At 45.4% G+C, this 26,229-nt stretch overlaps 1 protein-coding gene across 1 annotated transcript in view; it reads right to left on the minus strand.

The window, feature by feature from the left end:
• The window catches only part of pth1r (parathyroid hormone 1 receptor), a 174,797-nt gene that overhangs the window by 53,895 nt on the left and 94,673 nt on the right, over nt 1-26,229 (minus strand). The window contains exon 3 of the mRNA XM_038808890.1: nt 6,957-7,067. Coding sequence (XP_038664818.1) covers nt 6,957-7,067 — 111 coding nt within the window. The remainder of the gene's footprint in view (nt 1-6,956; nt 7,068-26,229) is intronic.

The following is a 26,229-nucleotide window of genomic DNA, read 5'->3' on the forward strand; positions in this document are numbered from 1 at the left end:
ATGAGGTTCACTGGAATGGGCATGATGGCGGAGGGGCAGGAGTTACCACATCAGATTTCGAGTGCGAGGTAACTCTTCCCAATTAAGTTGGGGGCAGGATGGGACTAACATGGGAACCCCACCCGTCAGTGACATTTTCCAGAATGGGGGTTGTCTTCCCTCTGTAGCCGTCTCTCCCAGCATGTCAATATAAATGATCTGTCAGATGAAGGCAAAAGTCTTCCCTCTGTAGCCTTCACACCTTTGACGTTTCGCCCAGCATATCAGTATAATAATAATAATTTTAGAATAATAATTTTAGATTATTGATGATCTGTCAGATGAAGATAAAAGCCTTCTCTCTGTAGCCTTCCATACTTTGATGTGTCTCGCAGCATGTCAATTTCAGTGACCTATGAGATGATGGTAATAGTCTTCCTTTTGATGTGTTAGAGCCCTTTGAAGTGCTCACTTCACATTCAATTACATTCCCCTTTATCTTCTCCAAGCCTCTGGGCTTGATGAGAATCCTACAAACTGTGAACCGCATTGTTTATATTGAGTATCCCAGCCATTACCTTTTATAAGCCTCTTGATTGACACGTCCAGGCTACTTCAAAAGAGGAATTTGCTTTATTTGTTTTTATAGCTTTTCAAGGTCCATTACCTCTTAAGTGCTTCCCCCTTTTGAGCAGGTGTTGTTGCCAACTGCAGTTTTTTCCCAGCAGGTGTTACATGTTCTGAATTGTTTCCTAGGATGAAGGGGCGGAATTCGCTGGTTGGGAATGCCGAACTCCCATTCGGCGATTAGCCGGAGAATACTCGGTTATGGCCAAACTGGGACGGCGCTGCTTTCACAATGCTCCGCCCTCTCCAAAGCAGCGTACTCTCCGAGACGTATCGGCGGCCTCAGGCAATGTCCTGAGGCCCGCCCCCCGATGCTCCACCCCCGATCTTCCGAGTTCTCGCTGGCGTGGGACACGTGTGATATCACTCGTCGTGAACTTGGCGTAGCGACTGCGGACTCAGTCCAGAGTCGGGGGAGGGCTGATCCCGGGGGGGGGGACATGATTCAGGGCTGGGGGCACTGTGGGGGGGGGGTCAAGGGTGCTCAAACCAGCCAAAAGGGGGGGCCAGGTCTGTGAGCGGCCTCTGCCATGTAGTACGGTGCGGCCGCTGAAGTCCAGCACCGTGCGCATGCACGGCCATGGTCCCGGCAATTTGTGACAATAAGCAATTTTCATTTCAATTGTCAGGGGCTTATTGACAGCTAGAGCCGGGTGCTCTACACTGCCATCCTGCGGATCCCCAGCAAAACGGGGAATTGGTGGCCATTTTGCACCAGTTCTCTGGCACAAAAGGTCACCGCCGTTCCCACGCCGGCGTGTGGACATAGTCCTAGAATCGGAGAATCCAGCCCCAGGTATTGTTTCTAACTGCAATTTCATTATTCTGGGGTTTACTTTGATCTGATGTACTTCCTAAAAAGAGCAAGGACTCTGTTTGACAGTTTTGTTTTTATTCTGCAGGGGCTTCCTCTGATCTGAAGCCCTTCCAAGTGCTCTGAAGAGCAAGTGCTCTGTCTACCTGCTGTCCCCTGGCATCCTGGCAGGTTAGCATTGCTAAGAGATGGGGTTTGCAGGGACCTGATGGGGGTGGGCGGGGGAGGGGGGGTGCTGAAGGGACGGCCCTGAAGGGGTGTCTTTGACGGACCCATAACTGGGTGTCACTCACTAGCGGTGGGGTGGGAGGGGGTGGCTTGTTTGTGATTTGGGGAGTGGTCTTGCCAGTGATTGGAGGGCCATTGCCATCAATGGGAGGGGTTACTATCAACAGGTGGTGTGTGCAGTAGTGTTACACTGAGATTAGGGTGCTCTTTAAAGATGTTGCCCCGATCTCTGAGGATCCGGCCTTACTGTCTCCTTCGGGTTCCACAGCGCTAATCACCTCAGCTGCAAAACCATTTCTAACTGTGGATGGATTGTGATCTGGATCACATCGATCCACCCAACAGCAATCGCACCATGTTTCCCACTGGAGACCACGGGTGCGATTCAGTGTCATTGTTGCGCCCGGCACAGATCCGAATGTGTTGGGTGAATAGCAGGAGAGGGCAGCTAAGCACATCCTCCCTAATGTTCCTGGAGGAGGTCCGGGGTGCAGGGGCTCCTGACATGGCAGGGGGTGAGTGTGTAGAGCAAGGCTTGCCAGCACAACTGGCTCACTGGATGGCACTCTGAGAGAAGGTGGGTCAGTCATGGTAAGGGTGGGGCTGGCTTGGGGGATTTGAGGATCCCGAAATGGAAGCCCTAACTGATTGTCGGTCTCTCGCCTTCTCCAGTTCCCTCCAGATATAACAGACTTTGCTGGTGTTGATCCTGCGGAGGCTGTCTTCATGTTGCTTGTGACAGCCAAGACAGGCAGACGCAGTAAAATGCAGCAGCGACAACGCACACTGGAGGCAGTACCCCATGGACAAGGAGTCGCCGCACACCCTGAAGACAAGGCCACCCATGAAACTGAGGAGGGACCCAGATGGGGAGGCCAGCAACAGCTCAAGCTGTACAATTGTCATTCATCATTCAATGAGCTGACAGACACCATGTGTTGCGGAGACCGCGTCTCAGCCGAGAGACAATGCAACACCTGTGCCATGTCCTCGTAGACATGGCACCCTGAGGAGGAGGAGGACACCCACGCCCAGTGGCTATGAATGTCACCGCAGCCCTAAACCTTTCCCCACCCAGACATTTCAGGGCTCAAGCGGGGACTTGTATGGCAACGCACAGGCATCCGGCCAGAGGCATATCCGGAAGGTGATGGAAACTCTGTATGCCTGGGCATCTGACAACATCACCTTCACACTAGACCAAGCCCACCAATATGCCTGGACTGCAGGAATTGTGGCCGTCGCCGGGGTGCCCCAGGTCCAGGAGGCAATAGGTGGCTCGCATGTCACTCAGCAAGCACCAGGGCATCAAATAGTGCCCCATATTAACAGGAAGGGGTTCCATTCCCCTGAATGTTCAGATCATGTGTGACCACCACCTTCGGATCATACACGTATGTGCTTGCTAGCCTGGGACCGTACATGACAGCTACATCCTGGGACACTCGGAGATCCCATGTGTCTTCGAGGACCACCCCAGGGTCACGTGTTGGCTCATGGGACAAAAGGGATACTCACTGAGATCATGGCTTATGATGCCAGTGCAGAGGCCTGAGACCAAGGCAGAAACCTGTTGTCTTGAGGCCCACACTGCCACCCGTGCTGTCTGACATTGAGTGGTGCACGGGATGTTCTGGTGCCTTGATGCATAGGCGATGTCTTGCTGTACACCTCCCAGAGAGGCTCCCTCTCGTCTGAGGAAGAGGATGAGCAGGATGAGGCAGTCCAGGAGGGGCTGGAGAATGAACCCAAGGAGGAGCCAGAGGATGGAGGACAGGCGATGGCAAGGATGCGACCTGCCGGAAGGACCAAGAAGGTCCTCATCATCTTCCGATTCTCCTGGGACAGGGCTGTATCCATCAGCTCAACCCCACTCCCATTTCCCTCCTCCCCATATTTCTTTCCCTCCCCCACCATTCCCCATCCCTCCAGTCCCCCCTTGCCCTCAATGCCCCATCTCACACATTTCCCTTCCCCCCATTTCCCTTCACCCCCAAATTTCCGCCATTCCCTGCACCCCACCACAGCGCCCCCTCACTGACGACCCTGTTCCTCCCTCCAACGGGCTGTTCAACATCACTCCATGATGATGGACCTGTGTTGGCACTGTCAGCAGGTTACTGTACAATGCAGGAGGTTAATGATTACTCGCTGTGAGGAAAGCTCTGGTGCTTATCAGTTTTTGCTAAAGTCAGACTCCTGTCTTTCTGCTGACAGCGCGTTCACACCCATCACCTAAACGTGGTCTGCATTGGGGGCTTTTGATCTTGGACCACTGTGCCCAGCAGTTGGGGGATGGGATGAGCGGAGGGCATCAGAGGTTGCGGGTGCAGTCAGGCCCGTTGTGAAGATGAATATAGAAGGCATCGAGGAAGGTATAGACTTCCGAGACCACTTAAGTCACAAGGGAGTTTGGCAAGATTGGATGGTGTTTATTTTAATGCAAGGAGTCTGACGAACGAGGCAGATGAGTTCAGTGCACAAGTTCAAACATGGGGGTGTGATGTAATTGCTGTTAATGACACATGGTTGAGAGAGGGGCAGGAGTGGCAGCTAAATATTCCAGGATACAGGATCTTCAGGCAAGATAGGGAAAGATGTAAAAGAGAAGGTGGTTGGGGGGGGGGGGGTCACAACTTTGAACAGGAAATCAATTACAGCAGTAAGGAAGGATAACGTCTTAGAAGGCACTTCAACTGAAGCCATATGGAACAAGTATAAAAACCATAAAGGAGCAATCACATTGCCGGGAGTGTTCTGTAGGCCCCCAAGCAGTCCGAGAAAAAAATATATGTAGGCAAATTTCTGAGAAGGGTAGTAATAGTGAGGGAATTCAACTTCCCCAACATTAAATTCAGGGGCCTCACGGTAGCATGGTGGTTAGCATCAATGCTTCACAGCTCCAGGGTCCCAGGTTCGATTCCCGGCTGGGTCACTGTCTGTGTGGAGTCTGCACGTCCTCCCCGTGTGTGCGTGGGTTTCCCCCGGGTGCTCCGGTTTCCTCCCACAGTCCAAAGATGTGCGGGTTAGGTGGATTGGCCATGCTAAATTGCCCGTAGTGTAAGGTTAATGGGGGGATTGTTGGGTTACGGGTATACGGGTTGCGTGGGTTTAAGTAGGGTGATCATTGCTCGGCACAACATCGAGGGCCGAAGGGCCTGTTCTGTGCTGTACTGTTCTATGTTAACTAGGGTAGCCATAGTGTAAAAGGTTTAGAGGAAGCAGAGTTCTTAAAATGCATCCAGGAGAGGTTTTTAAGCCATTACGTAGAAGGTCCTACAGGAGCGGGGCGGTCCTGGATTTAATTATAGGTAACTAATCCGGGCAACTGTTTGAAGTATCAGTGGAGGAGCATTTTGCAGACAGTTATCATAAATCCATTAGATTTAAGATAGTTATGGAAAAGGACAGGATGGGCCTGACTGGGGGAAGGCTGATATTAATAAGATCAGATATGATTTGGCCAGAGTGGACTGAGAACAAACGGTTTTAGGTAAATCTGCGACAGAACAGTGGGATGTATTCAAGAAGGAAATAGGCGGCGGGATTCTCCGTTCCTGAGACTAACTGTTGACGCTGGGGCAGAATTCATGGACTTCCACGACAACAAAACTGAACCAATTCAGCGACTGTTAAGGGGCTAGCACCGGCGCCACGCGGAATGCAATCAATTCCAATGAGAAATGGTGTCGGATTTGCCAGATTTCCAATTAACACTCAGAAGGCCGACAAGCTGCAGCCGCATAGACACACTTCACTCCCCACACACACCATCCCAGCCAGCACGATGGCACTGGTGGCACTGGAACATGCCCATTCAGCTGATGAGTCGGCTGGGGCCAGAGGACACCTCACGGTGGTCTGGGAGGATACCCATGCAACCCGTGGCCCTATGTTCACAGTGGACATTCAGCGGCGTGTGCAGCTGCCGGAAAATACCGGGTTGGTGCCGCTAATGATATGCCAAAGGCGTTTACTGTACGTGCGATCTGAAATGCATCAAGCCACTGTTGAGGCGATGGAGAATTGTGATTTGCCATGAAATTGCCGTACCCTGCAATTTCGACGCGGAACTGATTCTCTGCCCAATCACGTATCCCGATTCTGGCGTCGACCAGCAGAGAATCCCGTCCAGCGACATTACAGGCCCAACATGTTCCAATCAAGAAAAAAGGTGGATTTTAGCAGCAAGAAGCTATGGCGTGAGTTTGGCGAATCGGATGACAAGACAGCCAGTGATGGCAAGAAGCTTGTGGGAGCTCATTTTCGGCACCTAGTGCCGTTGAATATGGCCAATCTCACCAACATGGCCATTGGGAAATAATGTGTTGGGTACTCTGGATCTGTGGAGACTGCGTTTACCTTAGCAGTAACATAGACAGGCTACCAACACTTGTAATAGTACAACTCTATTTTATTTAACTAAGAGCTGTTAAACATACTTGCACTGTGGGTCGACACTATGTTAGATTGACTGAAGATCTATGCCTAACCTGACCAGCCTATACTGCTAGCACATGGTGGATGTTTGTGCTACTGACTGCGAGCTCTGTCCGTCTCAGAGGCTGTATCCCGAATGAGCGGGAAAACTAGTGCCCTCTGGCTTTATAGTGACCCTTCCCTAACTGGTGATTGGCTGCTGTGTTGTGTGTGTTGATTGGTCTTGCAGTGTGTCAGTCAGTGTGTGTCTCTGCACCATCATATACTGATGTGTATATTATGACAGGAAACACCCCACCAAATGCGCCCAAAATTACACTTATAAATTTTACTGTTGAATTGAGCATTTTGGTTTACATAGCCAGCATTTGGGATGTGGAGTGCACTTACTGAGTTTGTGATCAAAGTAGATTCAGTCATGGCTTTCAAAAGGGGAATGATCAATTAACTCAACAGAGAAAATTGCACAACTACATGGAACAGGCGGGAGAGCAGTACTAAGTGAGCTGCTTTTGAAGAGAGCTGTCAAGAAGAGATCTAAACCCTTGCCACACAGCAGCTAATCAGACATGGAAAGAAGCTACCAGAATGTCAATTATTTATAATCAAAGAGGAAATGGCTTCCACCATTTAGCTCACTGGCAACTTAACAATCTAAAATCTCTCTTTTTAACTTGCAAGAATACACTACACTTTTAAAACTCAACAATTAAAATAATTGTTTACCTTGATCATATCCTTTCAGTGGAAAAATGGACAAAAGCTCCTGAACTTTGACGCAACCTCATGGCTCTAGCTTGAAATTTTGTGTTCTAGAATGCTGTGCTTTTAATCAGTGTGAAATGGCAACGATTGACTATACTCTCACCTTGATGGTTAAAATCGTATACATAATCTGGGCACTGCATCGGCACCAACTTCCCTGGTGCTTCTTCTGGCCAGCAAAGAATGCCATCCCATTGGGGAGCACAGTACCCTTCTGTAGAAGAAAGTATAAGATGTGGTTACTCTGATATTGGGCTTATTTACTGTACAAGAAACAAGGTATCAATCATAGAATTATGTAATTCCTACAGTGCAGAAGGAGGCCATTCAGCCCATTGAGTCTGAACCGACCCTCTGAAAGAGGACTCTAACCAGGCCCACTCCCCCGCCCTATTCCTGAAACCCCACCTTACGTGTGCACCTTTGGACACTAAGGTACAATTTAGCATGGCCAATCCAACTGAGCTGCTCATCTTTGGGCTGTGGGAGGAAACTGGAGCACCCGATGGAAACCCATGCAGAAATGGGGAGAAAGTGCAAATTCCGCACAGACAGACACCCAAGGCCGTAATTGAACCCAGGTCCCTGTCAATGCTAACCTCTGTGCCACCATGCCACCTGTAAGGAATTGGATAAACACGTTGTGTGTTCATTTACTAAGATTAGGCACATAAGAACAACTATAGAACAGTACAGCACAGAACAGGCCCTTCGGCCCTCGATGTTGTGCCGAGCAATGATCACCCCACTTAAACCCACGTAACCCGTATACCCGTATACCCGTAACCCAACAATCCCCCCATTAACCTTACACTACGGGCAATTTAGCATGGCCAATCCACCTAACCTGCACATCTTTGGACTGTGGGAGGAAACCGGAGCACCCGGAGGAAACCCACGCACACACGGGGAGGACGTGCAGACTCCACACAGACAGTGACCCAGCCGGGAATCGAACCTGGGACCCTGGAGCTGTGAAGCATTGATGCTAACCACCATGCTACCGTGAGGCCCTATAATCTTTATTGTCACAAATAAGCTTACATTAACACTGCAATGAAGTTACTGTGAAAATCCCCAAGTCGCCACGCTCCCGCGCCTGTTTGGACGGAGAATTCAGAATGTCCAATTCACCGAACAAGTACGTCTTTTGGGGCTTGTGGGAGGAAACCGGAGCACCCGGAGGAAACCCACGCAGACACAGGGAGGATGTGCAGACTCCGCGCAGACAGTGACCCAAACCGGGAATCGAACCTGGGACCCTGGTGATACAAAGCAACAGTGCTAACCACTGTGTTACCATGTTGTCCCATCACTGGCGCATCACTATGCATAGGTATAAAGCTTGAAGACAACATAGCTATGTGTATATGCTCTGATTAAAACAAAAGTGAAATTAAGATTGGATCACATCACAGATTTCCCTTCTAGTGATCTAATGCTGCTCTCCCTTGAAAGCAAATTACAATATTCCCCTTTATTTTTAAAGGTGATTCTCCCCTTTCCAAAGGAGTATACCTCTTTACAATACATGTCCATTTTAAGTTGCCATTACATAACTGCGTAGAACTGGTGAACTTATAAGTCTAAATCATAAAGATAATATGCTGATACATCCAGATTTGGATTTGAGTTTGGATTTGATTTATTGTCACATGCACCGTACATGAGGTACAGTGAAAAGTATTGTTGTGCGTACAGTGCAGATAATAATAAGAATCTTTTCTTGTCACAAGTATGAAGTTATTGTGAAAAGTCCCTAGTCGCCACATTCCGGTGCCTGTTCGGGTAAGCCTGTTCCATTCGTGGAAAAACATAGGACATACATAGGACACAATATAAATACATAGGCACAGGCTGCTACAGTGCCAAATGAGGCTACGGCAGGTGAGGACCTTGAGAGGATTGTCACCACTAAGGAGGTAGTGATGGGCAAGCTAATGGGGCTAAAGATAGACAAGTTTCCTGGCCCTGATGGAATGCATCCCAGAGTGCTAAAAGAAATGGCTAGGAAAATTGCAGATGCACTAATGATGATTTACCAAAATTCACTAGACTCTGGGGTGGTCCCGGTGGATTGGAAATTAGCAAACGTGACACCTCTGTTTAAAAAAGGAGGTAGGCAGAGAGCAGGAAATTATAGGCCAGTGAGCTTAACTTCGGTAGTAGGGAAGATGCTGGAATCTCTCATCAAGGAAGAAATAGCGAGGCATCTGGATAGAAATTGTCCCATTGGACAGACGCAGCATGGGTTCATAAAGGGCAGGTCGTGCCTAACTAATTTAGTGGAATTTTTTGAGGACATTACCAGTGCAGTAGATAACGGGGAGCCAATGGATGCGGTATATCTGGATTTCCAGAAAGCCTTTGATAAGGTGCCACACAAAAGGTTGCTGCATAAGATAAAGATGCATGGCATTAAGGGTAAAGTAGTAGCATGGATAGAGGATTGGTTAATTAATAGAAAGCAAAGAGTGGGGATTAATGGGTGTTTCTCTGGTTGGCAATCAGTAGCTAGTGGTGTCCCTCAGGGATCCGTGTTGGGCCCACAATTGTTCACAATTTACATAGATGATTTGGAGTTGGGGACCAAGGGCAATGTGTCCAAGTTTGCAGATGACACTAAGATGAGTGGTAAAGCGAAAAGTGCAGAGGATACTGGAAGTCTGCAGAGGGATTTGGGTAGGTTAAGTGAATGGGCTAGGGTCTGGCAGATGGAATGCAATGTTGACAAATGTGAGGTTATCTATTTTGGTAGGAATAACAGCAAACGGGATTATTATTTAAATGATAAAATATTAAAGCATGCCGCTGTGCAGAGAGACCTGGGTGTGCTAGTGCATGAGTCACAGAAAGTTGGTTTACAGGTGCAACAGGTGATTAAGAAGGCAAATGGAATGTTGTCCTTCATTGCTAGAGGAATGGAGTTTAAGACTAGGGAGGTTATGTTGCAATTGTATAAGGTGTTAGCGAGGCCACACCTGGAGTATTGTGTTCAGTTTTGGTCTCCTTATTTGAGAAAGGACGTACTGGCACTGGAGGGTGTGCAGAGGAGATTCACTAGGTTAATCCCAGAGCTGAAGGGGTTGGATTATGAGGAGAGGTTGAGTAGACTGGGACTGTACTCGTTGGAATTTAGAAGGATGAGGGGGGATCTTATAGAAACATTTAAAATTATGAAGGGAATAGATAGGATAGATGCGGGCAGGTTGTTTCCACTGGCGGGCGAAAGCAGAACTAAGGGACATAGCCTCAAAATAAGGGGAAGTAGATTTAGGACTGAGTTTAGGAGGAACTTCTTCACCCAAAGGGTTGTGAATCTATGGAATTCCTTGCCCAGTGAAGCAGTTGAGGCTCCTTCATTACATGTTTTTAAGGTAACGATAGATAGTTTTTTGAAGAATAAAGGGATTAAGGGTTATGGTGTTCGGGCCGGAAAGTGGAGCTCAGTCCACAAAAGATCAGCCATGATCTCATTGAATGGCGGAGCAGGCTCGAGGGGCTAGATGGCCTACTCCTGCTCCTAGTTCTTATGTTCTTAAGTACTATGCAGTAGAGAAGATGTGTGAAGAGATCAGTTCAGCCCATAAGTGAATCATTCAGGAGTCTGGTAACAACAGGGAAGCTAGTTTTTGAACCTGTTAGTGTGTGTTCTCAGACTTTTGTATCCCCTGCCCGATGGAAGGAGTTGGAAGAAAGAGTAACCTGGTGGGAAACATCTTTGATTATGCTGCCTGCTTTCCCACAGCAGTGGGCGGTGTAGACAGAGTCAATGGATGCGAGGCAATTTCATGTGGTGGACTGGGCTGTGTTCACAACTCTGTAGTTTCTTGCGGCCTTGGGCCAGCAGTTGCCATACCATGCTGAGATAAGATGCTTTCCATGGTGCATCTGTAAAAGTTGGTGAGAGTCAATGTGGACATGCCAAATTTCCTTAGTTTCCTGAGGAAGTATAGGCGCTGTTGTGCTTTCTTGATCATAATGTCAATGTGGGTGGACCAGGACAGATTGCTGGTTATGTGCACACCTAGGAATTTGAAACTGTCAACCATCTCCACCTCGTCACCTTGATGTAGACAGGGGTGTGTACAATACTTTACTTCCTGAAGTCAATGACCAGCTCTGTATTTTTGCTAACGTTGAGGGAGAGATTGTTGTCATTGCACCCCACCACTAAGCTCTCTATCTCCCTCATGTAGTCTGACTCATCATTATTCACCATCCGACCCAGTACGGATATTGTAATGGCATCTCTGTCTGGAGGTTTCTTTAATTGTTCACAGTGATCTGTGGGATTGTTATTATTGAATGGTGTTCCTAGTTGTCAAATAAACTGAAAATAGCACTTAGAGTGTGTACAACAGATGCTTTGGTGCATTGTGCAATTGCGGAATAATGAAGTACTTGGTACTCTAGTCAATGATGATGATGAAGTCAGCACCATGGACATGAAAGAGGTCGGTTTGATTTTGGACGTCTTCCCTCAGGAGAGGGACGATTCAGGCATTCTAGTTAAAGAGGAAGAGGGTGAAATATTAGATACATTAGCATTGAGAGAGACGAAGTACTGGAGGGGCTTGCATCCTTGAAGGTGGATAACTCACCAGGGCCAGTTAGATTGTATCCTAGGCTGTTGAAGGAAACCAGGGGGAAAAGTGGCTGCTCTAAGGATCATTCTTCAATCCTCACTACATACAGGTGAAGTACCAATGATGTTTATTGTACGTGCATTCTGGAATGCATTTACCCCGCTGTCGAGGCAACAGACAATTGCGATTTAGTGTGAAATCGGCACCAGCCACAATTCTGCCGTCTGAACTGATTCTCCACCCAATCACCTTTCCCGATTCTGCCATTGGCCAATGGAGCATCCTGCTCATCTTTGATGGCCCGGTTTAGACAGGGACTTAGCAGACACAGTTTATGGTCCAGGGTTTAGAGAACTCCAAAGTGTAGCATGGAGTTCAACTGACCCACAATCTTTAATAAATTGTGGTATGGGGAGCACACGGCCCACTCTACAGGTGTGGTACAGCAGAAATGGAAAAGTATTTTTTAAAGCAAAACAATGTTTACTCTATGAACTCAAGTTAACTTTTTAAAAACATACAGTGAACATCTTAGCCACTATCAATTAAAATACAACCCCCAAAGAATACAACACTAAGTAATCCTAAATAACTTGTCAAACAACACCCAGAAAAAACATCTTTTAACAGAAGCACATCAGGTTTACACTCACTATTGAAAACATTTTAAATTCTGAATTCACCAAATGATCAAGAGATAGTCTTTTCATGGCAGAGAGATCAACAGTACACCTGCTCTGTCTGGCTTCAGCTCCAACACTGAAAATGAAACTAAAACACACCCTGCAGCAAACAGGCTAAAACAAAAGTAAAAAGCTGACAGACAGCCCAGCTCCACCCACACTATGACATCACTGGTAAACACCCATTTCTTAAAGGTACATGTCTTAAACACCCATTTCTTAAAGGTACTCTCACATGACAACAGTGAGATGTGTAGAATATGTCAAGCTACAGAAAAGAAGCCACCGTCACTTCCTTTGTAACCGTGGAAATGGCCAGCTAGATTGTGCAGAGGCTGAAAATGGATTTTTCAGTATTTGAAGGACAAAACTATTCATTGTGAGGGGTTTCCAATGAATTGAACAGCAACTAGCAAAACTATTTTTAAAAATAATTTTAAAATTATTTTGTATAGTTTGTTTGCTCCTTATGGGTTCCCAGAGGAAATTGTGCCTGAAAGTGGATCTCACTCTTGTCCATAAGAGTTTGTAAAATTTAGCTGGCAAACCTCAAAATGTGATGTCCAACATTAGATTGGACAACATTGCTAAACAATCTTGCATGTGGTAAGAATTATTCTGACGACCAATTTCAGATTATCAGTCGGGTTCGCAGTGTGGGACATTTTGCATGCTGGAAGCTGCATATATTAATACACAGGACCTTCGTTTGCAGGCAGAAAGAATATGTACACGCATTACACCTACTTCAACTGAACAAAATAAGAGGCAGCCATTTCCTGGTTTATTCACCAGGGCAATGCCTTGAACAATCAGTCAACTTGCTTGGTTTGAATTTAAACTAAACCTGGCAGTTAACTGTATTCTCTGAGACAATGCCTCAGCCAATCAGAGTCTACTTGCTAACTAATCAGCACTCTCTTCTCATGAAGTATAAATTGCTGCTCCCTTTACATTTGGTATTCTGGCACATGTCCTGATGATTGCAAGACAAAATGTTTTGACATGCGTCTTTCTTCATCGATACTCAAGATGAACAGTGTAAAACATACTGGCCGAATTCTCCATTTGGAAGACCAAGGCCAGGATTCTCTGCTGCCAGTCCACTTCACTACCACTGCCAGCAAGAACAAAAGAATTTGGCACTCAGCGAAATCTCCATTCACTGCAGTGGGCCCGAAGAATCTCACCAGTGTGAAGGAACAGAGAATGGTTCCCTCATGCTGAGTCCCAGTCAGCCAGTCAGATGCTGAGCCTCTGGACAAGGTTTTCCGAGAGCTGATACAGATGCTAGGAAACAGTCATGAGGTTAAGGATGGGATGTCATGACATTCCATTGAGTGCTTAGTCTATTAGCAACGTCCCAAGGCCCACAGGAGATGATATCAACAATGCGTGGCACCGGGGCCAACGCTGCTAGAATGGCAACTGCAGGGGAAAGCGTGCTGCATGAGCTAAGTGTCTTGAGTGGTGGAGTCCAAGGCATGGCTTAGTCTGTGACGACCATGGCTGAGGGTCTTAACATCATGTCTCAGTCGCTAAGGGACATGTCCTAGATGCAGGTGGACATTGCCGAGGCACCATGGGTGGGTATGTTGCACAAAAGGGGAGGAGGAAGAATATAACTTTTCATTGCCCTTTATTTAAGTTAAACACAGTTGTTTCCAACCCACATTTCTCACCCTCAAACTGAATGTTAAATTCTATCGTGTTATGATCACCACTTCCTAGGGGATCTTTTGCTCTGACGTCATTTATGAAAGCTGCATTATTATCCATCGCCCAAGATAGCCTGCTCCCTGGTTGGATCCATCACATATTGTTCCAGGAAACTATCCCTAATGCACTGTATGAATTTGTTGTCTCAGCTACCCTTCCCAACTTCATGAACCCAAACATGAAGATTAAAGTCACTATAATGATCACACTATTCTTTTTACATGCTCCTATTATTTGTTGATTGATACCCTACAGTTGTGTGCCTACAGTTTGGGGGTCTGCACACTACTCCTGCCAATTTCTTCTTTCCCTTGCTGTTTTTTACCTCCACCCAATTGGACTCTACATCATCTGAATCTAGAGTGCCTCTCGCAGCTGTCCTTATCTCATCTCTTAATAACAGTGCTATCCCACCACCTTGTTCTTTCCTCCTGACCTTCCAAAACGTCAAATATCCCTGAATGTAGGGCGGCATGTGGCACAGTGGATAGCACTGGGACTGCGGCGCTGAGGACCCGGGTTCGAATACCGGCCCTGGGTCACTATCCGTGTGGAGTTTGCATATTCTCTCCGTGTTTGCGTGGGTTTCACCCCCACAACCCAAAGATGTGCAGGTTAGGTGGATTGGTCATGCTAAATTGGCCCTTAATTGGGAAAAAGAATAATTGGGAACTCTAAATTTATTTATTTTTTTATTCCTGAATGTTAAATTCCCAGTTTTGATCTCCTTGTAACCATGTCTCCATAATGGCTATGAGATCATATCCATTTCTGTTGCTTTACACGTCGGTTCATCGATCTTATTCCAAATGCTTTGTCCGTTAACATAAAAGCCTCTAGGCTTGCCTTTTTGCACTTTTAATTATACTAATTTTTTTCTGTGCTGTGACCCTATTTGCCTCTCACACTAGATTATTTTGTCTACTGTTTTTGCATTTTCCAGTTTATTCATTTATTACTGTCCTTGTTTCTCTTTCACTTGTCACCCTGCATGTAGAGGTCTTTTGGCAATAACTAATGTCACTGCGTCTGAGCCAAAAACTTTGGGTTCAAGTCCCACCATAGGACTGTCAGGAAAACAAAGTAGCTGTAAGGGATTTATGCATGTATAGATATATATTAGATATAAGGTATAATTTTAAGTGGGTCTAATTTAGTGTTTCTGTATAATGAAGGGTAAATCTAGACATAAGTTCATGCTGGAAAAAGGTATTTGTATGTTTGGGGGTTAGCTAAGTTCCAACTCTGCTTCTATTGTTCTTAGCCAGGTGATCGTGTGAAAAGTAAATAACATCTGGCAGAAGCAAAGAACAGTTGCTTAGCAACCCGGGGCACCTTTAACGTAAGACGGCTTAATGAGTGTAGTTTTAGCTGAATTCATTAGCAGTTGGAGAAAGGCAGTGGGAGAGGGGGCAGCTCTCAGCTCTACTAGAATCTGTTGGTTTAGAAGTCTAGAGACGGAATATCACACTCAGCTTTGCTAGAAGAAAAGCCATACCATGGAGTTATATGTTAAGAAAACAAGTGATGAGATCAAAAGAGCGTCTAGTGAATGTAACTGGAGAAATGAAGGTAAGTTTCCAAGAAATCTGGAGTGAATGGAACTAAGGGAACTGGGAGCCAGAAGAGGTTACTGTTCAGTAAAGGCACAGACAGTTGAAAAGGTATTGGATTGTGACGACCAGAAGGATAGCTGCAGCAGTGCTAAGGTTTTTGAGAAAAGGTCACAGTTTGTGAGACATAATTTTAAATTATTGTGGAAATCGGTGGCTGGACTTCAGAGTTTGAGTAAAAATCTTTAGGATTAAGGAATCCTGAAAGAAGAGGTGTAAAAACCTGGAAATGAGTCCTTGATGGAAGCGGCCGTGGGAACGCAATGGATAAAATAAAATTTGAAAGCGTGTCTTTTTGAAAGCAAAATTTGAAATCACTCATGTGGAAGCTGGAGCTCCGTAAGCCAAGGAAGATCACGGCATATAAATTATCTGGGGGGATTTTGAGGAAAAATTCATACAAATTCAGTCAGGTTCAGAACAGAGTGTATCTGACCACAGTTACTCTGTGTTTAAAGGGACTGCATGTTACTGAAAACACTATAGCTGGAGACATACTTTGTATCCCATGTTAACCTTAAAATCGGTGCATATTTGCGAAGCCAAGTGGGGCGAGTGAAGGAGTATTGAATCGTAATGAAAGTTTGCATGGTTAATATATTTTTGCTTGTTGTTAAAACTAATTAGTGGCCCTGTGACTCTGCTGCTCCACATTTTCCAAAATAAAAGTCGAAGTTGAGCCAGGGTTTCATTCTGTGATCTTCCCGTCCAGTTATAACACCAACTGGGATTGTAGCAGGACTTAATGCCAAGGAAGGTACATTCATAACGTGGCCAAATAGATTGACTATCAGCCAGCAAATCCGTCCAATACACAACAATGGCAGGTGGGAAGAATGGGGGAGATTCCTGGTCAGCATGAGGTAGAAAGAATATTGAAACCTCTACCATCACTATCCATACCTTCAGAATGCAAGATTCAGGTACCTGAGTGAACTGGGCGCACCTCATTGTGTGTTACTCGGTGTGATATTTGTGTACATATAGGGCTGGATTCTCCTGCCTCACCCATGAGGGGACCCATTGTGAGCAAGAACGGAAAATTTGGCTCTGCAAACAAAATTCCATTCACCTTCACTGGCGGCACCAGAAAATCCCAGTTACGAACGAGGGCGGAAAATTTCAGCCATAATATGTCAAAAGAATTGAAGCATGAACGAGTGAATGAAGCTCATGAGTTAAACAGGTGCAACCTTATCCTAGTACGACGCAGCAAACTGTGGGAGAGAGGGGCAAAAAAAAATCACCATTGTGACACAATTTAAAGACGATACAGATGTTACAAGGACTATAAGCTCCAACCGCAGTTCACCCAGCAACGTGTTGCCCATTTCAAATTTACTGCAAATGTTATTTTTCGGATTCTCCCAACTTGAAGAAAAACAATCTTGAATTACAAAGATTTTGGTAAACAAGAAAGTTATTTTTGGCTGCCCTGCTTCAGAGCTCCAGGTCTCTGTGATCCTGCTCTCTCAGTCAGACCCGGCGCATGCGCGTTTTGTGGAGATTTATTTGCTTTTTGAAAACAGTGCTGTGTTAAACTAGTGACACACTGTCACCCAGAAAAGGAAATAAAAGGATATTGTGGTATGTGGAGTTAACATATTCTTTAAGGCTAATTTTAGATGTGTGGATGAGAGCAGGCTGTGGTGGCATGGTACACAGAGCATACTTCTGTGCAGCAGAGAAACTTGAAACAAGGCTGGGTATGTTTGCAATAAAATTCGGTACACAACCTCTGACCACACTGCTAAAAACAACTGTCCCACAATTCCTTTGGACTATCACCCATACGTTCCAGCTATCACAGACAAGTTTTTTTAATCTATGAAGTATGTAGCAATTCTAAAAGATTTGTTTCCCTTAAGTTTGGTAAAATTATGTGCCCTCTCATGTGTGAGCTGGTACTTTTGGGGATTATAATGGTTCTCTATGTCCCCTACTAGGCCGCTCCATCCCACGTCTGGCTGGAATAGCAGTTAATTGGTCAGGAATACTGATCCAATATGAACATTCCCACATGTCAAGCGTCAATACTTCAATACTTCACATAAGTTTGGGCACGTGGTTTGGAGAAACTCCCTTGAAAAGCAATCAGGGACAATGTTACAATTAGGTGTTCAAGCCAGGATGTCTTAACCAAATAGCAGAGCTTTTAAAGTCATTCTAAATCTTTAAATATTGGTAATTTTTAAATCAATGTTACACTATAATGAGTCCAAAGCATATTCATACCTGGTAAAGTCCCTGGCACTGGTTAGCTTGCTATTGCTATCAGTGCCCATCAAAAGTCACTGAAGTTGCACATTCTGCCAAATAAACCTTTTTGCACTCAGTGCCATAACTCAGGTTGGCAGGCAGGAGGGAGAAGGCATCCTCCCAATTAGGCAACCATGGTTTTTAACCACCTGCCCATCCCCCTCCCTCCCACTCTCCGTTAGCACAAGCTAAAAGGAAAGATCACTCAGTGCCTCTTAGAAAAATAAATAATAATAAACTCTGGAATGTTTCACAGCAAGGCTTTACACATCACTGAAAGGTTGAGCTCCTTCAGCAAGCAAACAGCTCGGAGCCAATTTTATTATTTAATGACGAGTTCAATAGGCTGCCCTTGTCTCGCTGCCTCAGCTTCGTGGCTTCTTTCACACTCCTCCAATGATGTCAAAAAAGTGCTTGTTCCCAAATAAAACTGATTGCTCCAAATTCTTGCCCCTGCATTCCCAACACATACTCAGGGCTGGCTCTAAGGTAGCTCTGGCCCTCAACTCACTGCGTTTCAAGTTGGATGCTGGATGTTGAGTTTCATCAGATGAAGAAAAACCCAGCTGATATCTGGGCAGGCGAACGTCCAGTGGGTTGGCAACGCCCAAGCTATTGCTCAATTAGCAACTGAGCGGTATAAAGGACAGGTTATAACACCCTACTATTTATGTGGGTGCACATGCAACTGAGCACAAATTTCACACTTTCTGCCAACATTTAAACATCCTGTCACAGTGCACTAAGTTCATATGGTATTACAGCCAGATCTTTAGTTTCATCATTTACCGTGACAGCCATAGCTCAGTGAAAAGCATTCTTGCCTCTGAGTCAGAAAGTTCAGATCAAATTAATACAAATAAGTGTGAGTGTGTTATGCATTTTGGCAGCAGGGACAGGGACCTGCAATGCCAACTTAATGGCATGGTTCAAAACTGTGCACAGGATCCAAGGGACATCGAAGTGCATATGCATCAATCTTTGATGGTGGCAGAGCATATTGATAGAGTAGTTAGCAAAGTATACTATGGAGTAACGGGCTAACTTTAATAATACCTACTGAGCATGTGCATAGGGAACTATGGCATCCCTTCCACAAACATTCATGCCTTCCACCACCGACACATGGTTGCAGCTGTGTGTGCCATCTACAAGATGCACTGCAGGAACTCACCAAGGTTCCTTAGGCAGCACCTTCCAAACTCATGACCACTACCATCTAGAAGGACAAGAGCAGCAGATACCTGGGAACACCACCACCATCTGGAGATTTCCCTTCAAGTCATTCATCATCCTGACTTGGAATACATCGCCATTCCTTCACTGTCATTGGGTCAAAATCCAGGAACTCTCTCCCTCGCAGGACTGTGGGTGCACCTACACCACGGGAACTGCAGCAGTTCAAGAAGACACCCCACCTTCTCAACAGCAATCAGGGATGGGAAAATTAAAGCTGGCCTGATCAGCGATGCCCACATCTGGTGAATGAGTAAAACAAAATGCTGCACTGAAGCCACTCACTGAGATAAGATGCTTGAGAGTGCAGCTCCAGCTAGCTTGGTCTTACTTAACATTTATACATGTAAATAAATGTACTTCCAAAAAAAGACCAGTGTTTCCAGCAAGATCTTTTCCAGAGTCAGAAGCTAATCGAATAAAACCATGGTAATAGATGGTGGCAGCAGTGACTGCATCCAGAGAGACGGTAGAAAAGCCTCAAGTAAAGTCCAGCAACAATGCAGAGCAGCAGGTGAAGGATTTCAAGGCCAACCTAGTGACCACACCAGAGATGACAAAATAATGAAGACAGTCCAATGAAGACAGTACAAGAAAAGACAATGCCGAATATGTGTGAGAAATGGCTAGTGCTCTTCCCCTACCACAATCATTTGCCACATTTACCACATTTTGCCACCTTTACCACAACCTGCTCCAAGCAGGCAGAGCATAATTGGAAAAAACGTTTATCCAGTATTGCAATACCTCAGATCTTGCGAGTAAAAAGAGCAATGGTCAAGTTAGCAATTTTGGGAGCATAGCAGATGATGTGCTGGCCAGGCAGGGGTAAACAATGAGACTGCCTTCTATGAGAATGTCATTGGAGCCTTTGACATATACTTCCGTCTTTGTAAATTATTGTCATTGAGAGGCTGAAATTCAGTGTAGACAAAAACAGGGTGAAGGGGTTGACTCATCAATGAATTGTACAGTCTGCCTGAAAATTGTCAGCATGGATTTGTAGCGACAGCAGCAGTTTGTGTTTACACGGGCTTCAGTTCCCATCTTAGATTGTATGAGCAATATCCCTGATAAAACCTCTCATCATGCTTGTAAGAACCCAGAATATGGGCTCCTCCATGCCTTTTCTCTGCGTCAAACTCAAAGATATAACAAAACAGAACACTGCCTATAAGGATCGAGGCAAGAAAACCGAATTGCTCAACAAAAAAAAAATTGACAATCCGGTGGAGACGACATCAAGAGTGGAGGAGGGTTCTTAGGACTGGACTCATACACACATCAGGCGAAGCAAGCCACCAATGCTGAAGGTTTCACAAATGAATATTGACTACAACTGTTGATAAAGAAGAACTACAGTTCAAAAGCTTGCTTGCCATTGGATGGGTAGAGTCTAGCTTGCAGAGATCGCGTATGTGACAAGGCTAAACAGGCTATGGGAATGGGGATTCAGAAGTGTTCTGACCCTGTACAGGGCACTACTCAGGGAAAAAAAATCAAACCACTGTCAGACAAAAAATTTAAAAACTCTAAGCTGCATTGTGGATAAGGGGATGTCTTGTGCCATGCTTCCAAAAGAATTAGAGGGGAGAAGTTTGGTTCAAATATAGACCCTGATGTGTTGGGTAGGCTGGGTCGATGTGGACTGCACTTGATGCAGTGTAGCGAGAGACAGACCTCCAACACTTGGTAAGATGCAACACGATTTTATTTAACGTCTTAACTATTATACATGTTCAACTGTGGGTTGACACTATGCTGACTTGACTGGAGAACTATGCCTGACCAGACTTACTAGCTACCGCATGGTGTTTGCCCTGGCTAGCTCACGAACTCTGACTGTCTGGGTCCCGAGAGAACGGGAAACCTAGTGCCCTCTGGCTTTATAGTGGTCGTGTCCTGTCTGGTGATTGGCTGCTCTGTTCTTTGTGCTTACTTGTCATCCTGTGTGTCAATCACTGCCTGTCTGCCCTCCATTATATACATAGATGTATATTATGACAGACCCTAAGAGCCAGGATTCTGAATGCTGGGAAAAATGGGTGCCATGGGTGTATTTGATAAAGACTGTGAGTCTCGGAACTTGTATGAGGAAAGATTCCAATTATATCTCATAAAGAATCAAACACCAGCGAACATTAAGGTTGCAACATTTCTCAGTTTAGTAGGGCGTGAAACCTTTACGCTGCTGCAAAACCTGGTTCATCGAGCAAAACCGGAGGTAAGCCTCATATCTAAATAGAACATACATAGAACATACAGTGCAGAAGGAGGCCATTTGACCCATTGAGTCTGCACCGACCCCCTGAAGCCCTCACTTCCATCCTATCCCCGTAACCCAATCACCCCTCCTAACCCTTTTTTTGGACACTAAGAGCAATTTATCATGGCCAAGCCATCTAACCTGCACGTCTTTGGACTGCAGGAGGAAACCGGAGCACCCGGAGGAAACCCACGCAGACACGGGGTGAACATGCAGACTCCAGTGACCCAGCGGGGAATCGAACCTGGGACCCTGGCGCTGTGAAGCCATAGTGCTAACCACGTGTGCTGCAGTGCTGCCCAAATAATGAACATTTTAGAAGGGCATTTCTCATCTAGACTGTTGTTAATTTCAGAAAAGTTTCAGTTCCACCCCCGTGGTTCTAAGACGGTGAAAAGATTTTTCAATTTGTAGCGACTTTAAAAAGATTTGCAAAATACTGCGAATCTGGTGCAACACTTGATGACACTTTTCGTGATAGACGTGTTTGTGGACTCTGCAGTGAATCTATTCAGAGAAAGCAGCGCAGTGTAAGTGATTTAACTCTCAAAGTGATTTGGAAGTTGCCACTTCCATGGAGCCAGCAACAAAATAACTTTCACAAATAGCGGCTGAAGTGAAGATCCACAATTAGATAATACAAGGAACAAGGTGCAAGGAGACAACCTTGTCACCGATGTACACAGGATAGACACTCAGTGGGGGAACGCTGGAGTTAAAAGAATACATGCAAGAACTGTGGTACAAAGGGCCATATTGCAAAAACATGTAGGCTCAGAAAACCTCACCTACACCAAGAATGTGCAAGAAAAAAAACACATCCAAACAGACTAGTCATGTCTATAAATTAGTAGATGAAGTTCAAGACCACTCAGAAGTCAACATAGCCAAGCAATTGCAGGAGCTGAAACTAGGCCTGCCGTCAGTGCGGGACGATCAACAATGTTTCTGGACATTTCCAAAACTTGACAGGCACCAAATCAAGATGGAAATAGATACGGGCACAGCTGTATCATTAGCATCTGAGACAATTTATATATTTTTATTTAATTTTACAATTAAGGGGCAATTTAGCATAGCCAATCCGCATACGCTGCACATCTTTGGGTTGTGGGGCTGAGATCCATGTGAAAACTTTACACAGACAGTGACCTTGGGCCGGGATCCAACGCGGTCCTCAGCGCCGTGAAGCAGCAGTGCTAACAACTGCCCCACCGTGTTGCCCCTACCCGAGGCAATTTATATTCAAAAATTGAAGCATCAGTCTTTAAAACTGTCAAATTTGATCCTGAGGATGGACACAACAGAGGTTGTGCCATGAAAAGGATGCATTGTGGTGAAAGTAGAAGTAAGTGGGCAGACGGCAGAGTTGCCTCTTCATGTAGTCTGTTGAAATTTTCCTGCTTTATTTGGTAAAGCATGAGTGGCAAAGCTTAAACTCAACTAAGGAACAATAAATCAACTATTGGAGTCCAAGAACAATCTACAACACCTCCTAGAGAAGCATGAGATGATGTTTGAAGATTCACTAGGCTCCATGACCAGAGTCGAAGTACAATTAGGATGAGATTTATACTGTTGTTTGGGGGGGGGGGGGGGGGGTGACCAGAAGGTCGCGTGTCTAACCGGAAGGTGAGGTGCTGTTCCTCCAGTTTGCATTGGCTTCACTGGAACATTGCAGCAGGCCAAGGATGGACATGTGGACATGAGAACAGGATGATTAGTTAAAATGGCAAGTGACGGTAAGGTCTGGGTCCTGCTTGAGATGGACTGAAGGTGTTCTGCAAAGCGATCACTCAGTCTGTGTTTAGTCTCTCCAATGGAGAGTAGACCACATTGCGAGCAGTGAATACAATAGACAAGATTGAAGGAGGTGCACGTGAAGTGCTGTATCACCTGAAAAAAAGTGTTTAGGTCTTTGGATGGGGTGCAGATTGGAGGTAAAGCGGCAGATATTGCACCTTCTGTGACTTTATGGGAAGCTGCCGTGAGAAGAGGGTGAGGTGTTGGGGTGATGGAGGAGTGGACCAGGGTATCTCAGAGAGAATGGTCCCTGCAGAATGCTGGCAGGGGGAGTGAGGGGAACATGTGTTTGGTGCTGGCAACATGCTGGAGTTGGCAGAACTGGCAGAGGATGATTCTTTAAGCGGAGGCTGATGGGGTGAAAAGTGAGGACAAGAGGGACACTCCTGGTTCTTGGAGGGAAGGGGTGAGAGCAGAGATGTGGGAGATGGGTCACACACAATTGAGAGTCATGTGGACAGTCTATCCTCAGAAATTGAGATAGAAAGGTCCAGGAAAGGCAGGAAAATGTTGGAGATGAACCATGTGTAGGTGATAGAGCGGTGGAAATTAGAAGCAAAATTAATTAATCTTTCCAGATCCAGATGAAGCAGCACCAAAACAGTCACAATGTACTGATAAAAGAGTTATGGGAGGGTCCGGATTAGGACTGGAACAAGGAATGTTCCACATACCTCACAATGAGACAGGCATAACTGGGACACATCCGTGTACCCAAAACCATGCCTTTGGTTTGGAGGAAGTGCAACAAGTGAATGAAGAAATTGTTCAGGGAGAGAACAGGTTCAGCCAGATGGAGGAGAGTGGTGGTGGATGGGGATTGTTCCGGCTTCTGATCGAGGGAGAAACGGAGAGCCCTCAGACCATCCTGGTGGGGAATAGAGGTACAGAGGGTTTGGACATCCATGGTAAAGAAAAGGCGGTTAGGGTACTGAAAATTGTTGATATACTGTAGGGCATCAGAGGAATCATGGATATGGGTGGAAAGGGATTGGACAAGAGGAGAGAGCATGGAGTCAAGATAGGAAGATTGAGTTCAGAACTAGGAAGGCCAGTCCAAACAGGAGTAATTGAACCAGTTGTTATGAGTTATTAGGCAACACCAGTAGTTCCTGTACTGAAATGCAAAGGCTCAGTGAGGCGATATGGAAATGTATTTTATTTTATTTTTTCAATTTAGAGTACCCAATTATTTTTTTCCAATTAAGGGGCAATTTAGCATGGCCAATTCACCTACACTGCACATATTTGGGTTGTGGGGGTGAAACAAACACGGGGAGAATGTGCAAACTCCACATGGACAGTGACCCAGAGCCGGTATCGAACCTGTGACCTCGACACCATGAGACAGCAGTGCTAACCACTGTGCCACCATGCTGCCCTTATGTGGAGATTTTAAAACAACTATTAATCTAGTATTGTGTGCAGATCATCATCCACTGCCATTTTGCTGGACCATGTGGAGAACAGAAATTCAGTCAAATTAATTTGTCACAAGCGTACTTACAAATGAATGTAGATGCAAAATCACAGCCGCTACTCACTATCATGATGCACAAAGATCTGTTTCATTACAGAAGATACCCTTGTGGAATAATATCTGCTCCTGCACCTTTTCAGAAGTCCATAAATCAAGTTCTGAGTGTGCTAAATTTGGTGCATGTTATTAAGATGTCATTCTCATCATCAATTTGAGTGAACAGGAACCTTTGAAGAATTTGGAAGCCATTGTTAAATGTCTACAAAACCATAATCTCGGACTTGAAAAGGAAAGTGTGACCTTTTTCAAGACATCCATAATGTATCTGTGTCAGATCATCAATACAGATGGCTTACACAAAGGAGCCGAAGAAGATGACAGTAATCGTAGAAGCCCCACAGTTTAAGAATGTGACACAACTAAGATCATTTTTAGGATTAATAAATTGTTATGATAAATAAGTGCCAAATTTAGCAACATGATTGAACACTTTGTTATGTGTCGAATAAGTATAGAACTGGTCAGGATAATGCGAAAATGCAGACAATGAGGTAAACAAATGCCTTACAGAAGTCAGAGCTATTGGTTCACTACAATCCCAAGGTGAAGTTACAACTTGCTTACGATGCATCACCCTATGGAGCTGGTGCAGTTGTCACGCACACAATGCTTCCAGGAGAGGAACACCAATAGCATTTAGTTCACAAACTCTTACTGGCGCTGAAACAAATTGTGGTCAGCTAGAAAAAGTGGATTTGAGCATCATTTTTGGGGTAAGAAGGTTCCGCCACTACCTTTATGGATGTGATTGGAGGCACGGTAGCACAGTGGTTAGAACTGTTGCTTCAAAGCTCCAGAGTCCCAGGTTCAATTCCCAGTTTGACATAGAACATACAGTGCAGAAGGAGGCCATTTGACCCATCGAGTCTGCACCAACCCACATTAAGCCCTTACTTCCATCCTATCCACGCAACCCAATAACCCCTCCTAACCTTTTTGGACACGAAGGGCACTTTAGCATGGCCAATCCCCCTAACCTGAACATCTTTGGACTGTAGGAGGAAACCCATGCAGACACGGGGAGAATGTGCAAACTCCGCACAGACAGTGACCCAGCGGCGAATTGAACCTGGGACCCTGGCGCTTTGAAGCAACAGTTCTAACCACTGTGCTACCGTGCCTCCAATCACATCCATAAAGGTAGTGGCGGAACCTTCTTACCCCAAAAATGATGCTCAAATCCACTTTTTCTAGCTGACCACAACTTGTTTCAGCGCCAGTCTGTGTGGAATCTGCACGTTATCCCTGTGTCTGTATGGGTTTCCTCCGGGAGCTCCGGTTTCCTCCCACAAGTCCCGAAAGACATACTGTTAGGTAATTTGTACATTCTGAATTCTACCTCTGTGTACCCAAACAGATGCCGGAATGTGGCGACTATGGGCTTTTCACAGCAACTTAATTGCAGTATTAATGTGAGCCTACTTGTGACAATAAAGATTATTGTTATTATTTTACTCTTTTAACAGAACATCAACCCTTGATGACAAACTTTGGGCTGTATAGATGTATTCGTTCTTTAGCAGCCAGTAAGTTACAAAGATGGATTTTGATACTGTTGGCACACACATACAACATCCAATATCGTAAGTCAGAGCCACATGCAAATGCTGATGCTTTGTCAAGATTGCGGTTACAAATCAAACAAGAACCTGAAGAATATTTTGTCAG

The sequence above is a fragment of the Scyliorhinus canicula genome, chromosome 10 (assembly GCF_902713615.1).
Source record: "Scyliorhinus canicula chromosome 10, sScyCan1.1, whole genome shotgun sequence".
In the NCBI taxonomy this organism is placed as follows: domain Eukaryota; kingdom Metazoa; phylum Chordata; class Chondrichthyes; order Carcharhiniformes; family Scyliorhinidae; genus Scyliorhinus; species Scyliorhinus canicula.